This window comes from Phoxinus phoxinus (genome assembly GCF_949152265.1).
Source record: "Phoxinus phoxinus genome assembly, chromosome: 14".
NCBI classification, from domain to species: Eukaryota; Metazoa; Chordata; class Actinopteri; order Cypriniformes; family Leuciscidae; genus Phoxinus; species Phoxinus phoxinus.
The window spans coordinates 23,819,104-23,841,715 of NC_136889.1; the positions used below are offsets into that span (position 1 = coordinate 23,819,104).

A 22,612-nucleotide genomic window follows, 5' to 3' on the forward strand; every position below is an offset into this window, starting at 1 on the left:
GGTTTTTGGGAAAAGAAAACATGAGAGGATTAAAATAAATGTTCTGAAAACACAGTTTAGCAGTGATGGTAATATAAGTTCACTCAAGAGAAGGAATTTCAGAAGCACACCAGAAACGTGAACGGCATGCCATTTTCAGCACTTCCATGCAGTTGGAATGGTTCCAAAGCACACCAGAATAAGAGAAAAGACTGAGAAAAGTTGGAATATCTTCACTCCATGACAGAAGTCAGTTAAGTCTTACTTGGCCCCTTTTTAGAAAGCTGTGGAATCTCCTGATTCGGAATCTGCATCTGTTACTTCCGTGGTTCCTTCGGTTCCTGATTGCTTTGAGCGAATCATAGAGCCACTTTCAGATGCTGAGCCACTGCCGGAAGTTATGGCATCCTCATCCACCTCTGTGATGGGTGAGAGGCCTCCAAATGCTTCATCTGAACTCTCTGTCACACTGTTCTCTGTGGCGTACGGTGTGCCTCCACTTCCTGCCGCTGAGATCACACTTGACCTACGTGACATTGATCCTTCACTCATCTCACTGGCAGATTCTCTGCTCTCATCTGCGGTTTCATCCTCCTCTTCTTCTTGAGAAGCCTCTTCCTCCTCCTCACTCTCCTCATCAATGGTGTCCTGGGATGATCGGGTAATTATGCTCTTGCGAGAGCGTTGGCTTCCTGCTGCTGATCTGGAGCTCGTAGAGCTTCTCTCACTGTCGGACACAGAAACAGCATCTGATCCAGTGGCATCTGATGGAGCAGATCCGCTCATTTCTGTCTCGGATGCCTCTTCAGAGCCACTCGCTGACCCTATCTCACCACTGCTCTCCTCACCAGACACTGATGCTTGTGATGACTTTACTGAAGACCCCTTAGAGCTGCCACCTGATCCACTGCCACTCGGAGTACCACTTGCACTACCAGAAACACTTCCACTTCTGCTGCTCCGAGTTCCTGCACTCGAACGTGCTGAGGAATCCTCAGTACGGGATGATTTCATTGATGAGCGAGTAGAAGACGGCTCCGTTCCCGATCCTGACTCTTCTGTTCCTTTAGACTCTTCTTCAGATTCTTCCTCAGACTCTTTTTCTGTGGCAGAACTCTTCTCAGCGCTGGACTCTTCCTCGGTTCCTGATTTTTCAGTCGCAGATCCAGACTCTTTTTCGGTTCCTGAGGTCTTTCCAGACCCTGACTCTTCCTCCGAGCCGGATTCCTCCTCTGAACCCGACCCTTTCTCGGTTTCAGATCCTTTCTCAGATGCTGACTCTGCCTCGGAATCCTTTTCGGTTCCTGACTTTTCAGTCCCAGATTTTGATTTACTCTCCTCATCAGAATCACCGGGTTCTTCTGGCTCTGATTCAGAATCAACTGTGCTCTCATTGGCATCATCTCGGTCCAGATCCACTTTCAGATAATCTTTGTCATCAGTGGAGCCTACTACACTGCTCCTATCAGACGATTCCTCCTCGTCTGAGCCTTTCTTTCGGCTCTCTGCCTCTGATCCACTCCCGCTGGCCTCTGGCTCACTGACACTGATGGACACTTTAGATTTCTTCTCTTCTCTCTCTGACTCGGTTGCAGACTCGTCTTTCTCACTCACAGAGCTTCTACTGATGCTGCTCTGTGATTTCCTTCTAATTTGCAGCTTGTTTGCCAGATTAATGCGTTTCAGGACTTTCCCAAGCCGACTCCTGGCACTGGACGTGCCATCAATGGAAGTGGTGCTCTGCCCACCCGTCAAGCTCTCTTGACTATCGATACGACGTGCAGATGTCAGCTTGGCGTAATCTTTGTCTTTCTTCCCTTTCCCAAACATCATTGGGAAGATCCTGGCCTTCTTCCACGGGGAGGTAGGTTCAGTTTTCTTCCCAGCAGCGAGGAACTTGCTGAGCTTCATGACAGACTTCAGCCTCTTTGCAGCTTTGGATTGTTCAGGTTCAGACTCTGCTGGCTCCTCAGCAGGAACCTCAGACTCTGCCTGTTCAATCTCATCCTCTGGTGGGAAATCCTGGAATCCCACACGCTTTCCACGCCCGCGACCTCTCCCTCGCCCACCTCGCCCTCTTCCCCGACCCTGTTGTGACATCAATTCCTTTAAAACAATCTCATTAATCACAGTTTACAGTTTACATGAAACTGTCAAACCTGTTTTTAAAAAAGGCATGAAATGAAAATGATTTTCTATTGGTGATGACAAGATTATGAGTAATAAAACAAAAGAAAACATAACGGCACCATATCCTAAGTTGTCTGTGAATGAATGTGTAAGATTACCTCTGGTCCACCATAGTAATCGTCCTCCACGATGGCCTCTCCATACTCATCATACATGGGTGTGATCAGCCTCCTGCGGCTGCCGTATGGCGGATAGGGATCATATCTGGATATAGGAATGGAAATGTTACAACGTGTGACCTTTGAATTATTGTGCTGTCCAGAACAATATTAAAGGTGTTGTAAGCGATTTCAATTTTGCTAATTCCACTAGATGGAATTAGCCCATCTCTTTAACATCATGCCTTCTCTCCTATACCCTTCTCTCCAAAGACATCTCAACCAACCTGATGTCAGCAAACCTAAACATGTTTCCTAGCTGGCTAAAAGTGTTGGGCAAAATTACGTATAAACTTCAATGCTTTTTAAAAAATCTTTACAAACATTGTTTCGTCAAGACAACATTCAAAGTTTGTCTTGACAAATGTTGCTTTTCTATTTTGAAAAAGTTTGTATTGACTAACGTTTAATTGAATTTATTAAGTTTAATTGAATTTTAATTCATGTTTATTTTACTACCTTACATTCAAATTTTAATCAGCAATTCTGCCTCCTGTTTGTTACCTCAATTCAAATTAAGGAATTTACCTGTTATTTAAAAGGCATTCTAAATTCAATTCCAAAAAGACAAAAAAATAGTTTTTTTAAATAAAATAAAATAAAATAACAACACGTGCATGGCTGTGACAGAGGCAGGTGTGATTGACACCTAATTTAGTGATATATTTTAAGCAATAAGTAAACAAACAAACAAACAAACAAAAAAACTTACAACACCTTTAATTCAAAGCTCTAATATAAGTTCTGATTAATTTGGAGGTCAGATCTCCAACAGTTTTGAAAATAGGTTTGAAGTGTTTTTTATTCAAGACGGGAAAAGGCAAATCAGATGCCTCATTAAACTTGCAATCAACATCAGTCCATGTGCGGCTCCACCCACACAGGACAAACAGCCTCTGATCAAGGGATTAAAGGCTAAACCCCAATTAAAGATTCCTAAGCTAAATATCCCTGGATCTTCAGCAGGACGGGCCTTTCTGATAGCAGGTGCCGTTTAGTCTGACAGAAGTGCTACACTTATCTTTTCCACTCTGTCCCTTGGTGTCTGTGGAATCAAAGCCATCCATCTTTCTCATAGGCATTGACTAGGACAAAGAAAACCTTGACATCCAGAGCAGGGGCGGATCTAGAAAAAAAATCACGGGGTGGCAAGCAGGGTCAGGGATAATTTCTGGGGTGGCGAATGTTTATAGCGGGGGTACGTAGGTTTTGCTTGATCGCAAGGCAATTTTTCCGTTTAGGTGAAGGCTGAGCCTCCCAAACTTATATAGAAATAGTAGCATTGTCCATATTATAAGTAGTTTTTTTTTTTTTTAACTCAGATAAAATTGTAACTTTTGCAACAACAAAAAAAAAATCATCATCTTGGGAGCCACAGGAGTTGGCACCTGGCTCCTTATTTAGCTATACATTTATTATAATTCTTTGTCCTGTAAAAAAGTACTAACTGAGAGTGAGCCTCTGTAAGCACCCAAGTAGCTTCTAGAGCAGATGTGAGACATCACATTTGTTATAGGCCTACAGACCAAAAGAACGATTCAATTAATCAGGCTTTGAAGATCTGGATTGCAACTAGCCTAGTCCTTGAAACAATATAAAGTGCCAAGTTGATGACTACACTAGAATTTAGACAGTTCCAGACAAGGACAAAACCTGGAAGACTTTTCCAAAACAGGACTAAACATGGAATGCACCACTAGGTCTAATCTGGGACTAAAAAAATAAAATAAAATTAGTCATATGCTTTTCAAAAAAAAAAAAAACAAGTGGTTTTATTTGTTTTAAAGCTTAAGCTTGAGTAAGCAAACTGTACTTTTGATGTAGGCCAATTTATGTAATAAATAGAACCTTATTGTAAAGTAGTGTTACTGATTAGTTATACACCGATTCAGACGTATCCTGAGTTCACTGTTGGAAAGATCTGGGGCCTCATTTATAAAACTTTGCGTAGGATTTGCGTCAGAAGTGGCGTACGGATGAAACATAGGACGTGCGTACGCACAGAAATATTCGGATTTATAAAACCGTGCGCACGCACATCCTACGCAGTTTTCCCTTAATAAATCACAATCAATTATAAATGTAGCGCAGCTTTTGCGGCTTCATGTCACGCCCCTAGTTGCCCATAAATAGTCCGTGAAACGCCCACAAGTTAATATTCATCGATTGCGAAATCATGGCAAACACAGAGAGGAAATTTAAAAAAAAGTAACTTCACTCAATGTGAAGTAGAAGTTATCGTTGGCGAGGTGGAAAAGAGGAGAAAATGTTGTTTTGAGGGAACAGTGTGGGCATTACTAATGCCAAAAAGGCACTTGAGTGGCAAAAGGTTGTAGACGCCGTTAATGCTGTAGCCTCACAACGGACCGTGGCCGAAATAAAAAAGAAATGGTCGGACAAGATCAGCCATTGTGCGTCATTACGCATTGTGATGGGGCATTTTATTTCCATCCATTTAATTGCATCTGACAAGCTACAGATGTCGGTTATAATCTACGTGGAAATGGGAAATAGTTCAGTGCAAATGTCATTTCTTGCAGCTTTCTGAATGGTTGAGACATACGTCATACGTTATTTTATCAAAAATAAAACAAACTAAAGGCACATGAATAGGCTACTATGATTCCGTAGCTGATGAATTTTTTTTTACTATGAAAACAACTTTCCCCAGTGGACAATTAATAGTCTACATCTATCTATCTATCTATCTATCTATCTATCTATCTATCTATCTATCTATCTATCTATCTATCTATCTATCTATCTATCTATCTATCTATCTATCTATCTATTAGGGCTGTCACGATGTTAGATTTTTCACACCACGGTTATCGTGGCCAAAAGAATTCACGATATCGATATATCGTGATATCTATAGAAACCTAGTCTGCTTTTTTTTTTCCTTTCCACAGACTCTAAAATCATCAGCTGACCTGAGACTCTATCTCTGGCTTTCTTTGAAGCTCCCTTTGAAATAAAAAGACAGAAAATACTGTCAAGTTCAACAGTGTGATGAATTAATATTAACATCAACACTGATTCTTTAACCTTTTAACTTGTGTAACGTTACCCATATTTTAAGCTCTTAAACCTATCGTTGCACCAACGCAAAAAAAATAAAAAATCATGTGCAAAACAACATACAAAAGACGAGTAAAGAAAACGAGGTAGGTTACTTAATAATCACCATTTATTTAAATATATTAACATAGAAACCCGCTGTTAACAGGTTAATGTCACATTTCCCATTCCATGACTAGTAAAATAATCACAACTTACTCTCTGTAAAATGGCGAAATCCGCAGGGTGATGGATACAGAGATGGGTAAAAAGGTTGGTGGTGTTTCCCCCCTTCGCACTGACCGTAGCCCGACATATTCTGCAGATTGGGCTGTCTAAAGTGGCGTTTTCTTTTAAACCAAAAAACTCCCAAACTGGCGAGCTTACTTTATTCGGGTGTGGAAAGAGCGTTTTACTCTCTCGGTCAGACGACATGGTTCTTTCTCAGAATAACGGCGCGGGCGCGCGCTGCGTCTTCTTCTTGTTTGATAGGTGTCAGCAGGTGCAAATGCAATACTGCCACAGTGCCACCTGAGAGGTCAACGAGGTACTGGCGCTGGAGTATTTACGTGTCATCTTATCATAAGAGTCCTATTAATTTTAAATATTGTGGTTATCGCCAATACCGGTATATTGTCACACTCTAAATTAACACGATGTCGATATTTCATGCTTTGAATATCACGATTATCGTCAATACCGGTATATTGCGACACCCCTACTATCTATCTATCTATCTATCTATCTATCTATCTATCTATCTATCTATCTATCTATCTATCTATCTATCTGTCTATAATTGCATCTATATCTGCTCCGCCAGACGGACACATTGACGAGAATATCAGTTTTGTACATTATTTCGTTGTGTTTACCATATTATTTATGAGGATGAATTGCAATTGCAAAATGTTACTGGGAAATCCATTAAATGCCAACCTTCTTCTAGGACAGGGGTTTTCAAACTGTGGGTCGCAAAAAGGGAAAAGGTGGTCGCGCTGAGTCACTTGGCTACATTTACGTTTCGCTGAATAACTCACACAAATACTCACAAAAAAAACAAAACAGTTTAGTCTGGGGCTGCAATATAATGATATTCTATTGAATAGAAATCACAATATTGCTTACTTTTTACTATTGCTTGCAATTTACAGTTTTTCTCAGTCGCTTTGGTGCATTTCTCACATCACTATTTACATTTGCACAACAGTTAATGCAGTTCTCAAAACAATTAGTACAAACTGCAAAACCTAGTTGATAACCTGCAAAAGCGTGTCACTTGCTCAAAATGGATCGCTCATTCCTCAAAAGCAAGTATTCATGTCAATGAAAGTGTCCGTGTCATCAAGATGAAAAGTCTTGACACCATTGCTTATGAACAAGATAGTCAAATGACTTTGTCATGTTTTCATTATGACAGTTAACTCTGTAAATGTTTTCCAATGCAAAAAAGTCAGATATTGGTGACACTACCTGAAGATGCTCAAGACAGCACTATATACTATTTGCACAGCCATTTGAAAAATACAGTAAAGTTACACATTACTGTATTTAGTGAGGTAACTACAAGACACCGAATGTTTCACAATTTTACTGCATATGCTCTTTGCAATTCTAATTTGTTCACAGCATTGTGCAAAAGAAAAAAATACACCCTTATTTACAACAAACATAAACTCCCTTTGGGTAGAGCTGTGCACAACTGTAAACAATATTGAAGTACATATTGGAACTGAACATACAACATACATAGTACTGTAATCATTCATGCACATCCAGACGTTCCTCTCTGTCTGGCCACATAATTTCATCTGCATCACAGCGAATATCATCTCTTGTAATGCAATCCAAAACAACAACATGCTTGCTCAGATGGTCTCCAGTTAGACCCCTCTCATTCTCAGGGATTATGTCCCTGTAAAGAGTGTCTAACAAAGTCAGCAGATGTTGTGTGTTGTATGGAGCAAGACTGGGGATATGCCATTTATACACACCTGTTCTCCCGACGAAATGTTTGAATAATTGAATTTACAGTGCTTCTCCCAACATTTGGCTGCACCCTTCGACCAGCCTCAGCCGTTGTGAGGCCGTGATTGACAACATGATCCACAATTGTAGCCCTGATTTCATCATGGATCCGCCTATGTACTTGGCCTCTTCTTCCCCTTCCCCTTCCCCTTCCCCTTCCCATTCCCCTTCCCCTTCCCCTTCACCCCTCTTTCACGAGGCTGGCCTTCCATTTCTGTCACAGTATTGTAGAAATGGTACACAGTATGTCCTGCTTGGTTCATATGCTTGTAAAGTGGGGGTTTATGGGATTCAGCACTGACAGTGATTGTAGAGAAGTGGCTTATCATTGGATGCAACTACAGTAATGCTTCACACACCCCTTCGCATCAGTGAAAGTTGAGATTCACCTAAGATAAATTGTTCAATTTAGGAGACATTTTCGGGAAAAAAAAAGATTAAATGTTTTTTGTAAAATTTGCTTGACAGATTTTGACAACTAGTTCAACATTGTTGTATGTAATGACTCAAGCAATGAAAGGAGGACTAATAGTTTGATATGGAATGACTATTCAGCATTCACAAGTATAGTTAATTTTGATTGACATGACATAAGCAAATGATAATGTTTGAAAACAGCAGAGAGTTGTATGAAAGCAATTGATGCATGTTCAAAAGCATTTGCAATTTGTTGGAAGGAATGAGAAACTGCTACTATGATGTGCACAAATGACTAAATGTTGTGGAGGTTGAACTAACTGTTGTGCAAATGTAAATAGTGATGTGAGAAATGCACCAAAGCGACTGAGAAAAACTGTAATTAAATAAATATATGCGTTGTGTTTCACAATGAAGTATGCTAGTAAAACAACTCTTGTGCATTACATTGCACAATTCAAATGTCACGAAAGGCTGTTGCAGGTCTGTTCATTAATCTCTGGCATTTCTGTCCAACTCAGTGCTGGTGTCTTTCAGAGACATGGTCGTAAGAATGCATTCTGTGCATTTCCGTGCATTTGGCTACCTACTAACACATTAAGAAAATGTGTCTGTAAAAAGTATTTCACATACAAACAGAACGAGAACAAACATGAACTGTGACTCGCAGCGCGGATCACAGTTCATGTCTGGACCGGAGCAAGCGTGTTTCAAGTTTTTATGGACATAGCCTATTTCATCTACTCTAATGCTCCAAACGTGAACCAAAAGTTTGGGAACACCCTTTCTATGAGATACAGTCCCTGATATGAAAACTTACCTAGTGCTAAGATTAATAGCTAGGTGAACAGGTATTTTTCATTATATCTTTCTCTATAATGTGTATTTTAGCATGACTGGAATGCTGGATTGACCATTCAACATCCTGGACTGGTGCTATTCATTTTAAAATGTCAATTAACAGCCCTAGTCCTCTATCGTTAGAGATCTTGATCTTGATGTTAAAGTAAATCATCTGTCCTGTGGTGCTCAAAGCTAACGCTCAGAGCACCACAGAGGCCTTAAGACCATCTGCTGCTCCTCATGCTGGAAAATTCAAATTACTCTACCGAACGTAATAGAGAATGCAATTACACTTTGAACACTGAACTCAGGTCTGAAAGTCTTAGTAGAAAACATGCGCCTCACGTCTTAATGAATCCACTGAGCTCAGCTAAAGACGGCAGTGTGGAGGTAAGGGTACATTAATCTAATTAAAGCTTCCAGCATCTCCTCAGAAGGGCTGACTTTAAACCATGCAGTTCAACATTTGAACATTTGCAACAGCATCTGTTCCGAATGCTACAGTATGTGTCAATTTAAGAGTGTTTACACCCTTTTTCTCTCTCTTCTGCCGTCTCCTTCTGTTTGCCGACACAAGATGCTCAGTTAATGTATTGTACCCACAACAAGCATCTTAATCTTTTAGCCTGAAATCACATGGAGAGTCTGTCTCTATTTTTCTGTATAGATCTTTTTGTGCTCAGGTGTTTTGTTATCATCGAAAGGATTGTGAAAATTGTAATAGAGAAAGAAGAGAAATACTGAAGTGATCGAATATGATGAAAAACCGAAGGACACAGGAGACAAAGAGAAAGCGAGCTACTGTATAAGGGGGAAGAAATTACATACTTGATCTTCAAGAGAGGAAGAAAATGCATCTGAAATATACAAACGTGTAACAAATACACCTAGCTTTGAATATATGAAATTTACCCTTGATCGTAGCTGTAGTAGTCTTGAGAATAGTAATCCTGCCCAGGGTCGATACCCGATTCCATGGAGAGAGCCTAAAATACAAACATAAAGACAGATGTCAGACTTCATCTTCACACAGTCTACAAAAAATAGTCTGTGTTTGGTGCTGGGTAAACTTAATGTAGCCAGGGAAAGCAAATGAACATATACCATTACAAAATTTGATGTAGGTAAGATTTGTTTTTATGTATTTGAAAGGAGTCTCTTATGCTCATACCAATTTTAGCATCAGTACTCCAGTCCTCAGTGTCGCATGAGCCTTTACAAATAATTCTAATGAAAGCACATTTTGGTGCTCAAGAACACTTTTTAAATTACTATTATCAATGCTGAAAGCCGTAGTTCTGCTTAATCTTTTTGCGGAAGCAGTGTTTTTTTCAGGATAAATAGAAAGTTTAGAAGAACAGTATTTATTTGCAATATAATTCATTTTCTAACACTATTAAAATCTTTTGTCAGTTTTGACCAATTTAATATATCTTTGCCGAATAAAAGTATGCCTATTAATTTCTTCATTTTTATTTAAAAATAAAATTCCTGTCATTATTTAATCACCCTTATGATTTTTAGCAAATAATGAATATTAGATTTTGGCCTGTTTATCACACAAAGGAATGCACATGAGTGAGAAAAAAGTACAGCATTTAAACTGTCCCTTTAAAGGTTATTATTTAGCAGTTGAAAATGTCGTTGCTGTTCCTTGATGGGAATACAGCCCTCATATAAACATACATAAACTAATGATCTTTAATAATAGATATCTAAAATACTGTATGCAGTAACGTTAAGAAGATCCGTCAAGGTTACACTATTTTGATGGTCCCCTTTAGACATTCTGTTGACTATAAGCCATGTTGGTAACACTTTACTTGAAGGGGTGTGCATAAGACTGACATGACACCTTCATAATCATGACATGTGAAGGAGGATTTATGCATGTTTATGACAACTGTCATTAAGTGTCATTCGCTCAATTATGACATTTTTAATGCAAATATGACATTGTTTGAGATGTCTTTGTTATGACAACTTGACATAAACCAATACATCATAACCTGTCAGTGTCTTGGTAATGACAACTTGACATAAACCAATACATCATAACCTGCCAGTGTCTTGGTAATGACAACTTGACATAAACCAATACATCATAACCTGCCAGTGTCTTGGTAATGACAACTTGACAATACCAAGACAACATAAATATGTCATAAACATGACATAGCAGATTCATTATCAAACTTAAGAAACCACTTAGCTTTATGGGTGAACATATATTTTTCATTTTAATGACGAATTCAATGTGCACCACTAATAGTTGAGGTCAAGAAAAATATTCATGACAAAGTTATAATGGCCTCATGACAGCCAATGTCAAAACCAATCACATGACAGTTTAATGTAATGTTAACCAATAAAGCTAAGAATATTCAAAAGTTTGATCATTAATCATTTTCAGACATATATATGACAGGTTATGTTGTCTTGGTAATGTCAAGTTGTAATGACAAAGACACTAGCCGCTCCTCTGTCTCTGTCTCCTATTCCAAACGATCCATGTAGGCTACTTTTGTGTCCATTCGTTTTTCCTTTTTAAACCCGTAATTGAAAAACGAAAAATGAACGGTTGTCTTTTTAAAACGCAAAGTTGAACACCAAAAGTTTAATTTGAACTGGCTACACCAACTGCTGCGCAAAAAAGTAGCCTAAATATCGACGCATTTTCAGATTTTTGTTTAATGACTTTTTGCCCCTTTATTAAACATGTAAAATATACACAAATTAATATGGAAAACATGTCGATTTTACTGGTTTTCTAAGGCCAAATTAGAATCTGGAATTGATATTTTCCCGCAGTGCTGAATGAGAAGAGCCAATATTAAACTATTGTTTTTTAAGTCAGCTAAGATCTCCATCTCCGCTGTTAAGCAGATGCGCTTTTAGAGAGAAATGCACCTTTCATACGTATTACTTAATCAGAAAAAAATGTATAAGCTTTCGATTCGAATTTGTTCGATTTAAAGTGGACATTTCAAGCTTTAGCCTATAGGCTATATTTTGTTTCAGTTCTCGCGCTCCAGTTCACAGAGATCATGAAACGCGCCTGATTGTTTTATTTTATTTTACAAAAGCACATAGTTTTCTTGTTATTGTTTAAACAAATAAAAGTAGTTACAAATAATGTATTATTATTTTCTGTAGGCTATGACCAGAAATGATAGAGTATTTTAAATTGTTTCACTGTTGATAGGAAAAAGTGTTCGCGCGCGCCTCCGTGCCATCCAGTGCGCGTTCCACACTCCGCTCCACAAACCCTTGGATATGCGTCCAAATCTTGTGTTTATTTGTGATAATCTTAGTCCTGTATTATTATTGTCTAACCCGTATTATGAATGACATTTGACGAATTGCTTTGTTCCTTTTTTGGATAAAAGCGTCTTCTAAATATAGCCTAGTAGCCTAATAAGGATGATAATTAGGCCTATTATTATTTGCGTACACGGACCCCAAACAAACCGCGTCTTCTAAGTCAGGTGACTGTAAATGCGCAAAAACTGTTTCCATTGCAGTTTTGCGAAATATTCCTTTTTTGATTTGCCTGAAAAACCACCTCATGCGAGCGTAAAAACTCTTTTGCGATAAACGCGAGTTTTTGCGAAATTGACGTGTTTCCATTGGCCGTATTTTCAATTCGCAATTTCAATTTGCGCAATTTGAAGGGTAATGGAAACGCGGCTACTGACAGGTTATGATGTATTGGTTTATGTCAAGTTGTCATAACAAAGACATCTCAAACAATGTCATATTTGCATTAAAAATTGAGCGAATGACACTTAATGACAGTTGTCATAAACATGCATAAAACCCTCCTTCATATTATGATTATGAAGGTGTTATGTCAGTCTTATGCACACCCCTTCAAGTAAAGAGTTACCGTAATGTTTACCTACATGTCAACTAACTCTCATTAGAGTATTAGTTGAGTATTAGTAGACTGTTAGGGGTAGGGTTAGTAGAATAAGATGACATGTACTTGTAAAGTTACTCATAGTAAGTAGAATGTCTGTTTGGGGAGCATCAAAATAAATTGTTAACAGATAATAAGCAGACGGTCTACTAAAACTCTAATGAGAGTTAGCTGGCTTGTAGTTGCAAGGTTAATTCAACAGACTGTCTAAAGGGGACCGTTGACATAAAGTGTAACCTTTGTCAAGAAAACTAAGGAAAGGCATGCAGGAAAACAGAGATGCTACCTCAGGCCGGAGCAGAGAGGGTCTCAACAGCTGCTGCTGGCACAGTCACAAAGAGATCGAGGGGAGAAAAAAGATTTGACACTAAGAGAGAATACATGAGAGGCAGCACAGAATAAAAGACAAAGAGAATAGCAAGAGAAGATGTTGCTGCATACATTTAAAGTGAATGATCAGACTGAGAACATGACAGCAAAAAGATGCAGGAAAGAGTGGGAGGGGGAAAAAACGAGCTCCCGGTGAGAAAGATAATGACAGAGATGCAGATGAGGGAAAATGTTCCATCTTAAGAAGTAGACCAAACTTTAAGAGCTAAAGTGCTTGAAAGGTCAGAAAAGGTCCTGTTTGACAGCATGCATAGCCAGTCTATATGCATTAACTCAGACACTGACGTGACATGTTCTTGCTGCAAAATGTGTGTGCAGGCAGAACTAAGATTAGACACGACTCTTCAATTTACACTTCTTAGTGAGGTGTAAATGTAAGTTTAATGGCAAAGTTTCTATTGCTCCCCTCATCTCATTGAGATTCCAGTGAAAGTCTCCCAAGGCACTATTGGCGGTCTGAAGTGACAAGGGAACAAGGCACTCTCACCTTCGACTTATTAAAGAAAATACCCATAAATTAAATCAACTATAAGTAGAACTTGATTTTTATATGGTCTGAGGAAAATATAAGAGGTGCTATGCAAGTCACCATGGTGTTAACATGATGATGTATTATTTATATTTATGCAGAAAACTTTTAATAGGGCTTTGTTCAAATGCCTAACTCTAAATATGAGTGATATATATATATAAAAAAGAATGACTTACCTCTCTGCCAATGCCACGCCTGCAGAAAGAAACAGAGGTGTTAGAAGAATAACATGTAGCTGGAATTGTGACATCTGTTGACTAGCTAAGTGATTTCAGTCTTGTTTTTGTGGATTCTGACTCACTTTTATCATACAAAAAGCATTTCAACACTCTTATCGCTGGACCAGAATGAAAACACTATGTTCAAATGGGAAAGCACTCGAAAGATAAAAATGCACTCAGGGAAATAGCGCCGATAGTCCTGACACAAGCAATTTTACCTACAGCAAAGACTTCACAAACATGTTAATCTGATTTTTGAAATCCGTCATTTTCTGATAAATAGTAAACCAACACATGCACACACACACATTCTCACAACCTATATGCAGTAGCTATAAATGGTCCTATACACAAACAAAATTTCCAGGAAAGTTACATTTGAGGGCTCTCGAGGGCCAAAGAGTGAAACCCAAGTGATTAGAACAGTGTGACAAAAGATCAGCATATGTGCTGCCCGAAGTGAACTACATCTGAAGAAACACCCTCAAAACTATTCATAGGGTGAATCTTACAAAATAAAATAAAAATCTACTGGACATGTTATTAACATAGTTTTATAAAACTCACCCCATGAATAAAGAGTGGTGTAAGAGGATGTGCATTACCTAAATAAATGATGAAATATCCCTGTCAAACAAACACATATCTCTCCCACATAATGAATTAGAGTGACAGGTGAGTGTGTGTGTGTGTGTGTGTGTGTGTGTGTGTGTGTGTGTGTGTGTGTGTGTGTGTGTGTGTGTGTGTGTGTGTGTGTGTGTGTGTGTAAGTAACGTGATGTCTTTCTCGATGTCCCTCAGGGAGGAAAGGCAGTTTCTCAATTCTCGTGGAGACCATAATGCCAGGCTACTTTTAAAGAACCATCTAGGTTCACTTGCAATCACCATGGTGTTAACGTGATGAGGTATTATTTATATTTCTGCAGAAAACTTTTAATACTAGGGCTTTTTTCAAGTTCCTAACTTTAAATATGAGTGATATTAATAGAGTACTTTTTAGAAGTACTCTCATTTTTTAACTCTTTCCCCCATTGACGGAAATTTCTGTAATTTATTATGAGACACCGCTGCCCCACCACTGACGGAAATTTCTGGCTTTCCGTGTTTTCACTGTTACGGTATGGGGCGCTGTAGCACATCTTCTGAAAAAGTACTGAATCTCCTGATCAAAACACACGTGAAGAAGAAGCAGATAGCATTTTTAATCATATGCATATGAAAAAAACGTGATCATCAAATTTAAACGGCATATAAATCAAAACTGCCTAACGTTACTGAATGAAATGTCGACCCAGGACGAGCTATAGGATTGCAAGCTTTGGGGGTGTTGATAGATTTAATCTACTACACCTATGTTATAATCATCTTTGACAAAAAACAAATTTTCTCTCAAAATGTTGCTTTTTTATGAAACTTTTTGTTTGTTTAAAAGCAGAGGGTCTGTTGTTTCTTTTGATATTGCATGTTCAGATATAATAAAAAAAAACTGAATATCTGGCAGTGGCTGACAACTTTTATTTTAAAACGCTGGCGCGAAAAGAGTTAATAGAGCAAGAGAGATTCATTTTATTTTGTGGTGGAGCAGGTAATATGAAAGGAGGAAGTGAGAAAGACGTGAACACAGGAGAGAAGAGAGAGAATTAGGGTTAGTGATGTCAACGGCAGACTCATCGATTGATTAATTACATTTCTCTAGACCTCACAGTCCGCTTTCACCGTGCTGAGCGGGTCATGTGAAATATAGAGCCGTACCTCTGGACCTACAAACAAGCCCTGACACAAACACACACACAGACATACTGTACATCCATTCAGCTCGCACATAAATCTTCTGCCTCAGAATCAGAACACATAAATAACGCAACATATGTAACCGTCGATCATATTTTCTGTCCTTTTGTGGTCTATTGAAGAGTTGTGGGTAGAATAAGTGTAATTTCATTTTGTTCATTTTTTTAACTACTCCGGTGCAACTGCAAACACAATGTTTGTGTATTTCAAAGGTGCTCAGAACTGAAGATGAGACATTAGTAAATCTGTGTGCGTCTGCTTATGGGGTGATGACAGATTTCAAACTGATTTCTCGATATGGATGAGGGAGACGCCATCTGCAGACCAGTGCAGAGATATTGTGGGAGCAGTTGGTCTGAATGGAGAGACATTGACTGTGCGCCCGATGGGGTGAATTCAGCGGGGAACGGCAGAGTGAACGTCCCCCTGCCAATGCGCCACATCAACGATTAGCTGTATTGTTTAATCTCTATGTGAGTCTTGAGTTTCTGAAAGGGCAAAAAACATCCGCAGGACTGAACAGACACAGGAGAGCTTCAGGAGGTCTGGCACTCTTAACAGCTTTTTAAAAGGGTTCGTAAGAATAGAGAGAGAGACTGTGAATAAACAGTGTTGGGGGGTAACGCATTACAAATAACGTAAATTATGTAATCAGATTTTTTCCAAATAAGTAAAGCATTGCTTTTAAATTTACAACAAAATATCAGAGTTACTTTTTCAAATAAGCAACACAAATTACTTGGTGTTCACATTTATTGACTGACAGCTCTTCTGTCCCAATGTTGAAACAAATCTTGAATGAGTGTAGAGACGTTGTGTGCACTATGCAAACATGATGGTTATTATAATTCTAGACTAAATGTGAGCGAGCATTTACTCATCTCACTTGCACAAAACAGATTCAGTATTCCTCAAAATGAATAAAAAACAGTGAATTGGCAAACTCAGAATATTACACAAACCTTAAATTTGTCAAATAACACATTTACTTTATTTAATCTCACTTTATTAAACAATGTCTTTGCTGTTGACCTGATCCAATTCAACATATTAATAAGCTAAAATGAACATCACATGTGTTTCATTGTTTTTATTGGTGAAGTAAGAGAACTTTCTTCTCATGTCCTATTCTTCTGCAATTCAGAATGGTTTGTGAAAGGATTGTTTGAGCTGCGCCCTCTACTGTGAATTTGCATTTCCTTCAGTCTCAGGCTTATTGATATTACTTTTGGTGTGAATGATTATTAAGTAACGTAACATTATTTTATGTAATAGTTAGGGAGTAACGCATTGTAACGGATTACTTTTAAAACTAACTTTCCCCAACACTGTGAATAAATGAGAAAGTGAATAAATCTGTTTCTAGCCTTCCCTAATGCATATTCCTGGTTTTATTGTGAATGATTCACCAGTGCTCGTTATTCCAAATAAAAATTTATTTTCCTAATCTTTAATCAAAAGGTAATAACTTGCTCTTCCTCTGAAGTGACCTTCCTTTCCCATTGACATCACTTAGACAGTGCAGACTAATAGATAATATAATTTAATTCATTCTTATTCTTTTTTTTTCTGATCAAACTAAACTGATTAAACAAAATGTGATCTTTAATTATAAGGTCCATCCTCATCAAATTTGATTACAATCTCTGTCACTCCTCTCAAGGTCACATGATCATGATAACAGCTTCTCTCACTAACATCCGCGTGCGAGGAAGCACGTCACCGGTTAAACATTCATAAACAGTGATGGTCAGTTCAAATATTACTTTGATTAATCTGATAAAAAAAAGTCCATTCTTATGAAATATATTCTATTGGAAATACATTATTTCACTTGCTCTTCTAAAAAATGTGCTAACTGATGGCTATAAAAACATGCACATTAATGCAAAACAATTTTTTTTTTTAATGTTAAATATAAATGTAAAAAAAGTGCTCAAACTGCTCAAAAGTTTGGGATCAGTAAGATTCTTTGATCGAAAAAAGTATCTTATGCTCACCAAAAATACAGTAAATACAGTAATTTTGTGAAATATTATTATAATTAAAAAACATTAAAAACAATTATGTATTCCTGTAATGGCAAAGCTGATTTTTCAGCAGCCATTCAGTGTCACATGATGCTTTAGAAATCCTTCTAATATGCTGGATTTGCTGCTCAAGAAACATTTCTTATTATTACCAATGTTGAAAACATTTTTAAAAGTTTTTTTTAATAGAAATTAAGATCAAAAGAATAGCATTTATATGAAATATAACATTTAAAATGTATTTACTGTCACTTTTGATCAATTCAATGCATCTTTGCAAAACAAAAGTTTTAATTTCTTTAAAAGCCCAAATAATAGCTTTACATATTATCAAAACAAAACAACTGCTTGTATGCAATTTGAAAGCAGCAGAACAATTTAAACCACTAAATTACAAATAAAAATGAATAGAAACTGCTTAGAGGTAGAATGTTCTGCATGAACACACACATTATCTCATATTATATACATATATCTCATTTATATGATTATAGCAACACATAAATATAAAACATTTGTTCTTATAAAACTATATTATAGTTGTTCTTACAAAAATATTTCTATCTGCTTACACGTAGGATTTCATTGTCAATTTTTTTTATATCATATAAGAATTAACATTTTGAATACAAATTATTTCACTCCCTTTCTCTGTTGTGTTCTATTTGATTGACAGAAATCCACTCTACGAAGTACTGTTGATATTCTAACATATAAAAACAGCAAAATGTAAGTTATGCACAGATGAAAAAACACACCTTTCAATCACATTGAAACTATACTCTTACGACCTTTGAAGTGAAGATTATAAAGTGCTCTCAAAGTAAAGTGCCCTCGAAATAATGCATGAAAAAGTAAATGATGAAACAGTTGGAGGAGGTTTAGGAAAGAAGATATGAAAAGAGTTCCAGAGTTCATTCAGAAATGAAGGGCTGAAGTGGGCAAAGTCTCTCATTCCTCTGGGATTGGTTGGCTTGAGAGCTGAGTAGAAGAGTCAGATTCTGATTGGCTGGCGTATATTCGGTCCCGTTTAGATTCTGGTTCTTTTAGCACGACAGTCGTGGAGTCTTTACTTCTTCCTTCGCAACCGCAGTCATCTTTCAGGCTGCTGGTGGATCGGGTCGTGTTCTTGAGGATCCCTCTTAGTTTAGGTGTAGGAGTCGGAGACTGAACTGGGAGTTCAGGAGATTGAATGGGAGTTGGTGTTGGTGGTGGGGTGAAATCCTGTTGCACAGGTGGAGGAGAAAGAAAAGGACGGGGTGGGACAGGCAGAAGGGGTGGTGAGCTGTCCGGAGAGTCTGACTCTGATATGAATTCCAATGTGATTTCACAAGGCTCCACCGTCACGTAATTGGAGATACTGGAGCTGAACTTCCTCAGGACGGGTGGAGTCGGCCGCTGAGCCGTGGGAGGGGGAGGAGTCTCGCCATCATCCCCGGTGATGATAATGCAGGGTGGGATGTCTTTGCCGACAGAAATTGGACTGGACGACAGCATGATGGTGGTTAGTAGCGGGTCGTCTAGATCCAGAGATGCATAAGAGTCCCGGCTCTGTCTTGGCGTCCGCTCGGCTAAAGCTTGCTGCTCAAACTGTCTAGCCTGTTCTCTGACAGACAGCTTTGTTTCTGTGCTACGGCCACTCTGATCTAGATCCGCATCAAGTTCTTCCCTGCTGTCCTTAAGCCCCGCCTTTAGCTCTTGCTCCTCCCATTCAGAGGGGTCCCAGAGACCCTTCCGGCGCAGAGCATCATAAAGCCCTCGCCCTCGAAAACGGGACGGCAAGGACCAAGAAGTCATCTGGCTGCAAGGGCCCGTTGGAGACGGAGCGTCACTGTACAAAAATCCAGCAACCCTGTACACCTCAGAGTTGGGCTCTGGACTGCTGGATGCTCCATCCTGGAAAAGCGGATTTTGGGTGGTGAGAGGCCGTTCATCCGAGAGGAAGGAGACTGTGGTCTCTGACTTGGGCAGCTTGTTGAGCAACTTTCCATTTCCGGCACACTGTTTGTAAACTGTGATTGCACGAGAGGCAAAGGTTCCTATGAGACTCTGTCGATCCACCCCCTCGATTACAGACTTTCGGCGCCTTCTGCGGGCCACGAGAGAAAATGAAAGGAGAGAAGATTGAAATGTGTGGAAAGAGACAGGAAGGAATTGAGGGAAGAGAACAGCCATGGGAGGATAGGACTCTAATGACCCACTATATAAAAATCCTTCACTTTAATGGACTTTGAAAGAGCATGGCCAAACCAATTTGCTCACGGTATTACATTGAGCTTTGAATAAGCTGAATCAAATACTCTCATTTTATGGCTTTTGAGACAAAAAGTCTTACTAAAACTTCAGGAGACATTATGCTGTGTTCGATTCGTAAAGCCAGAATTCTCTACTGTGAAAAGTGCAATGTTGATTAAACCCATTTAACAAACTTTTGTAGGAAAATATGTTTAAAACAGTTACTATGATCTTTTTGCTGATAATCATAGGGTACAATGGGGCTAAAGACATTTTCTTCTAAACCACATCCGCGGTTCACTATGCATCTGGAAATTTAGCTGATCCTTGATAAGTTGATCTAATATTTAATGTTTTTAAAATGCTATAGATATTTAAAATTACGAAATATATTTCATTATATACACTTTATTTCGATGGTCCACTAGACATTATACAAACTATAAGTAACTTTGCAACTACATGTCAACTTACTCTACTATCTCAGAACTCAACTTCAACCCAGTCTACTAATACTCTAATGATAGTTAGTTTACATGTATTGCAAAGTTACTTATAGTTAGTAGAATGTCTAAAGTGGCACATCAAAATAAATGTTTTTTTTTTATATAACTTATATTAATGAAAGTGTATTTATAAAATATTTATTGAAAGTAAATTAACGGATTTAATTTAGCAAAATAAAAAAGAATATGGTACAATCTTAGCTGAAGTGATTGTCTTGAACAAGCATTAACTTAGATATTACGCAAAACACACTTCTATAACTTAATTTGTATCAATACTGGGGGTATATCCTCACCACTTTATAAATTAATATGATTTTAAAAGAAACAAACAAACAAACAAAAATTACTACAAAATGTGCTGATCCATCAATGTTCAATAAAAGGACATGTATTTCCCCACATTTTCCTTAAGTTCCTAATATACTTCAAGTGAAATCTAAAAATGGATTGTGTGTGAGCTTCTGAATTTTTGTTGTTGTTTATTCCGTAATAAAAACAGGAATACATTGGAGAACAACTTTATAGTAGAAATTGAAGCTGTAATTCTAATTGAGACAATTACGTTTACAAGCTGTCAATATTCGGGTTATGGTCGGGTTAAGGTCACTATTTGGGTTTCTGAAACATTCGGAATAACCCGTTTACATGCGTGAGCAGAGAGAGTTACTCCTGTATACATGGAATTTGTAATCAATTGGCAATATCCCGATGTAAACGGCGACGCACGGTTAGCGTCTGGACGTACGGACAACCTTAAGACGCAATATGCGTCATTTCCGATTCTTCTTCCTGTATCCAAAGAAAATAACAACAGCAGCAGCAGCACGCGGATAATGAATAGTTCGGGGCAGATAGCGATCGCCTTTGTTTGCGCTTTGGTGCTGGTACTGACCCACCAGCAGCACTTGACACTACTGTGCTGCGTCTCGCCATGTTTACCTCTACTTATTGTTTACCTCCGGTATACTGCACGTGGGTTTTTGTATGCGCCCTCTACTTAAAAGTCCAAGATTCCTTGCGAATAGAACATGCACAGAACACAAATCAATGTTCCTTTTGATGGGGATATGCCGATACGCGTTTACATGACCAAATATTCGGGTTAGAAAAGGGGTAACCCAGGGATCATATTCGTGTTTTTAAAAACCGGAATATGAGCATATTCGGGTTTTTGCCGGTGTTTACATGGCCGTGCGCCACCGGGTTATTGCTAAAATTCAGTTTTTTGAACGGGTTATTTGCTGCTTGTAAACGTACAGTAGTCACTGACACTATTTTTTCGAGTTTAATACTCTAAATCTGTTTGCGGAATTGCGGAGCGTGTGCAAATATATAAACATCTTATGATCAGATGCTTTCTTAACTATCGTTTTCTTACCACTGTCATTTTTGTTGTGTGTTTATTTTGTTGTTGAAATGAAAGTGTGCAGCACATATTTAGATATTCACCTAATGCTGCTCTCAGCAGTGTTGATGGTGTCATGATGTTCGATAACAGTATACCGATGGTCAAGTTTTTCAGACTTTTTTATACCCCTATGTGAAGAATGAAAAAGAACGTGGCCATGAGTATACTGGGGCCTGTACAATGTGCCTTTAGCCCTGTTGTACTCTGCAAAACAAAGGCTAGCACTGCCATGTTGTTTCCTTATACGTCATCATCTGAGACATGGTCAGAGATACAGTAGGAATATCCTACATCCGACCTTGAATGGAATGCAGAGTTAATATGATGAATTCAAGCAGGATCAGTGTACCCAAAAATCTAAATTGTGCACTGCCAGCTATGAAGCGCAAAGATCCTATACCAGCACTCATAAACCACTTATAAATCTGTTCAGATAATCTTTGTTCAAACTTTAAAATGATCTGTTACAACGTCGAGTCTCAAAGTGAAGGACGAGAAGTGTATTTCTTTGCTTTGTGGAGAAAACTGTGAGGAACCACTACAGCCGGAGGCGAAGGCTTTATCTAGCTAAACTACTCAAGCTTTAATCTGCTATGCAGCTACACACACGGATAAGTGCATTTTTTTTTTTTTTTTTTATAATATCAAAATGTTCTTTTCAATATGCAATTTTACATAAATCGAGGCATAACAGATTAAATGGTAAAAAAAAATACAAGAGCAGCTACAAAGGGACTAGTAACCACAAATGTGAGTCAAGAGGGATTTTAAAATAGATAGCAGATTTGTAAGAAAGAACACTGCAGAGCAATGCAGCATATTTCATGTTACTCACTGTAGTCCAAGCCTGGAAAATACAGGGAGAAGATGAGAATGAATGAAACATGAGAGGAAAAATAC

General features: G+C 38.3%; 2 protein-coding genes across 2 annotated transcripts in view; both read right to left on the bottom strand.

Moving 5' to 3' along the window:
• Window positions 1–22,612, bottom strand: part of LOC307010109 (protocadherin-15-like) — a 225,684-nt gene that overhangs the window by 321 nt on the left and 202,751 nt on the right. The window contains exons 33-37 of the mRNA XM_079634508.1: window positions 13,696–13,714; window positions 12,884–12,916; window positions 9,588–9,661; window positions 2,268–2,373; window positions 245–2,067 (exon numbers count right to left, since the gene is read on the bottom strand). Coding sequence (XP_079490634.1) covers window positions 256–2,067; window positions 2,268–2,373; window positions 9,588–9,661; window positions 12,884–12,916; window positions 13,696–13,714 — 2,044 coding nt within the window. The 3' untranslated portion in view covers window positions 245–255. The remainder of the gene's footprint in view (window positions 1–244; window positions 2,068–2,267; window positions 2,374–9,587; window positions 9,662–12,883; window positions 12,917–13,695; window positions 13,715–22,612) is intronic.
• Window positions 16,282–19,839, bottom strand: LOC307010108 (protocadherin-15-like). Its single transcript, XM_079634507.1, has one exon. The coding sequence runs from the start codon at window positions 19,733–19,735 to the stop codon at window positions 18,512–18,514; it is 1,224 nt and encodes a 407-aa protein (XP_079490633.1). The 5' UTR covers window positions 19,736–19,839; the 3' UTR covers window positions 16,282–18,511.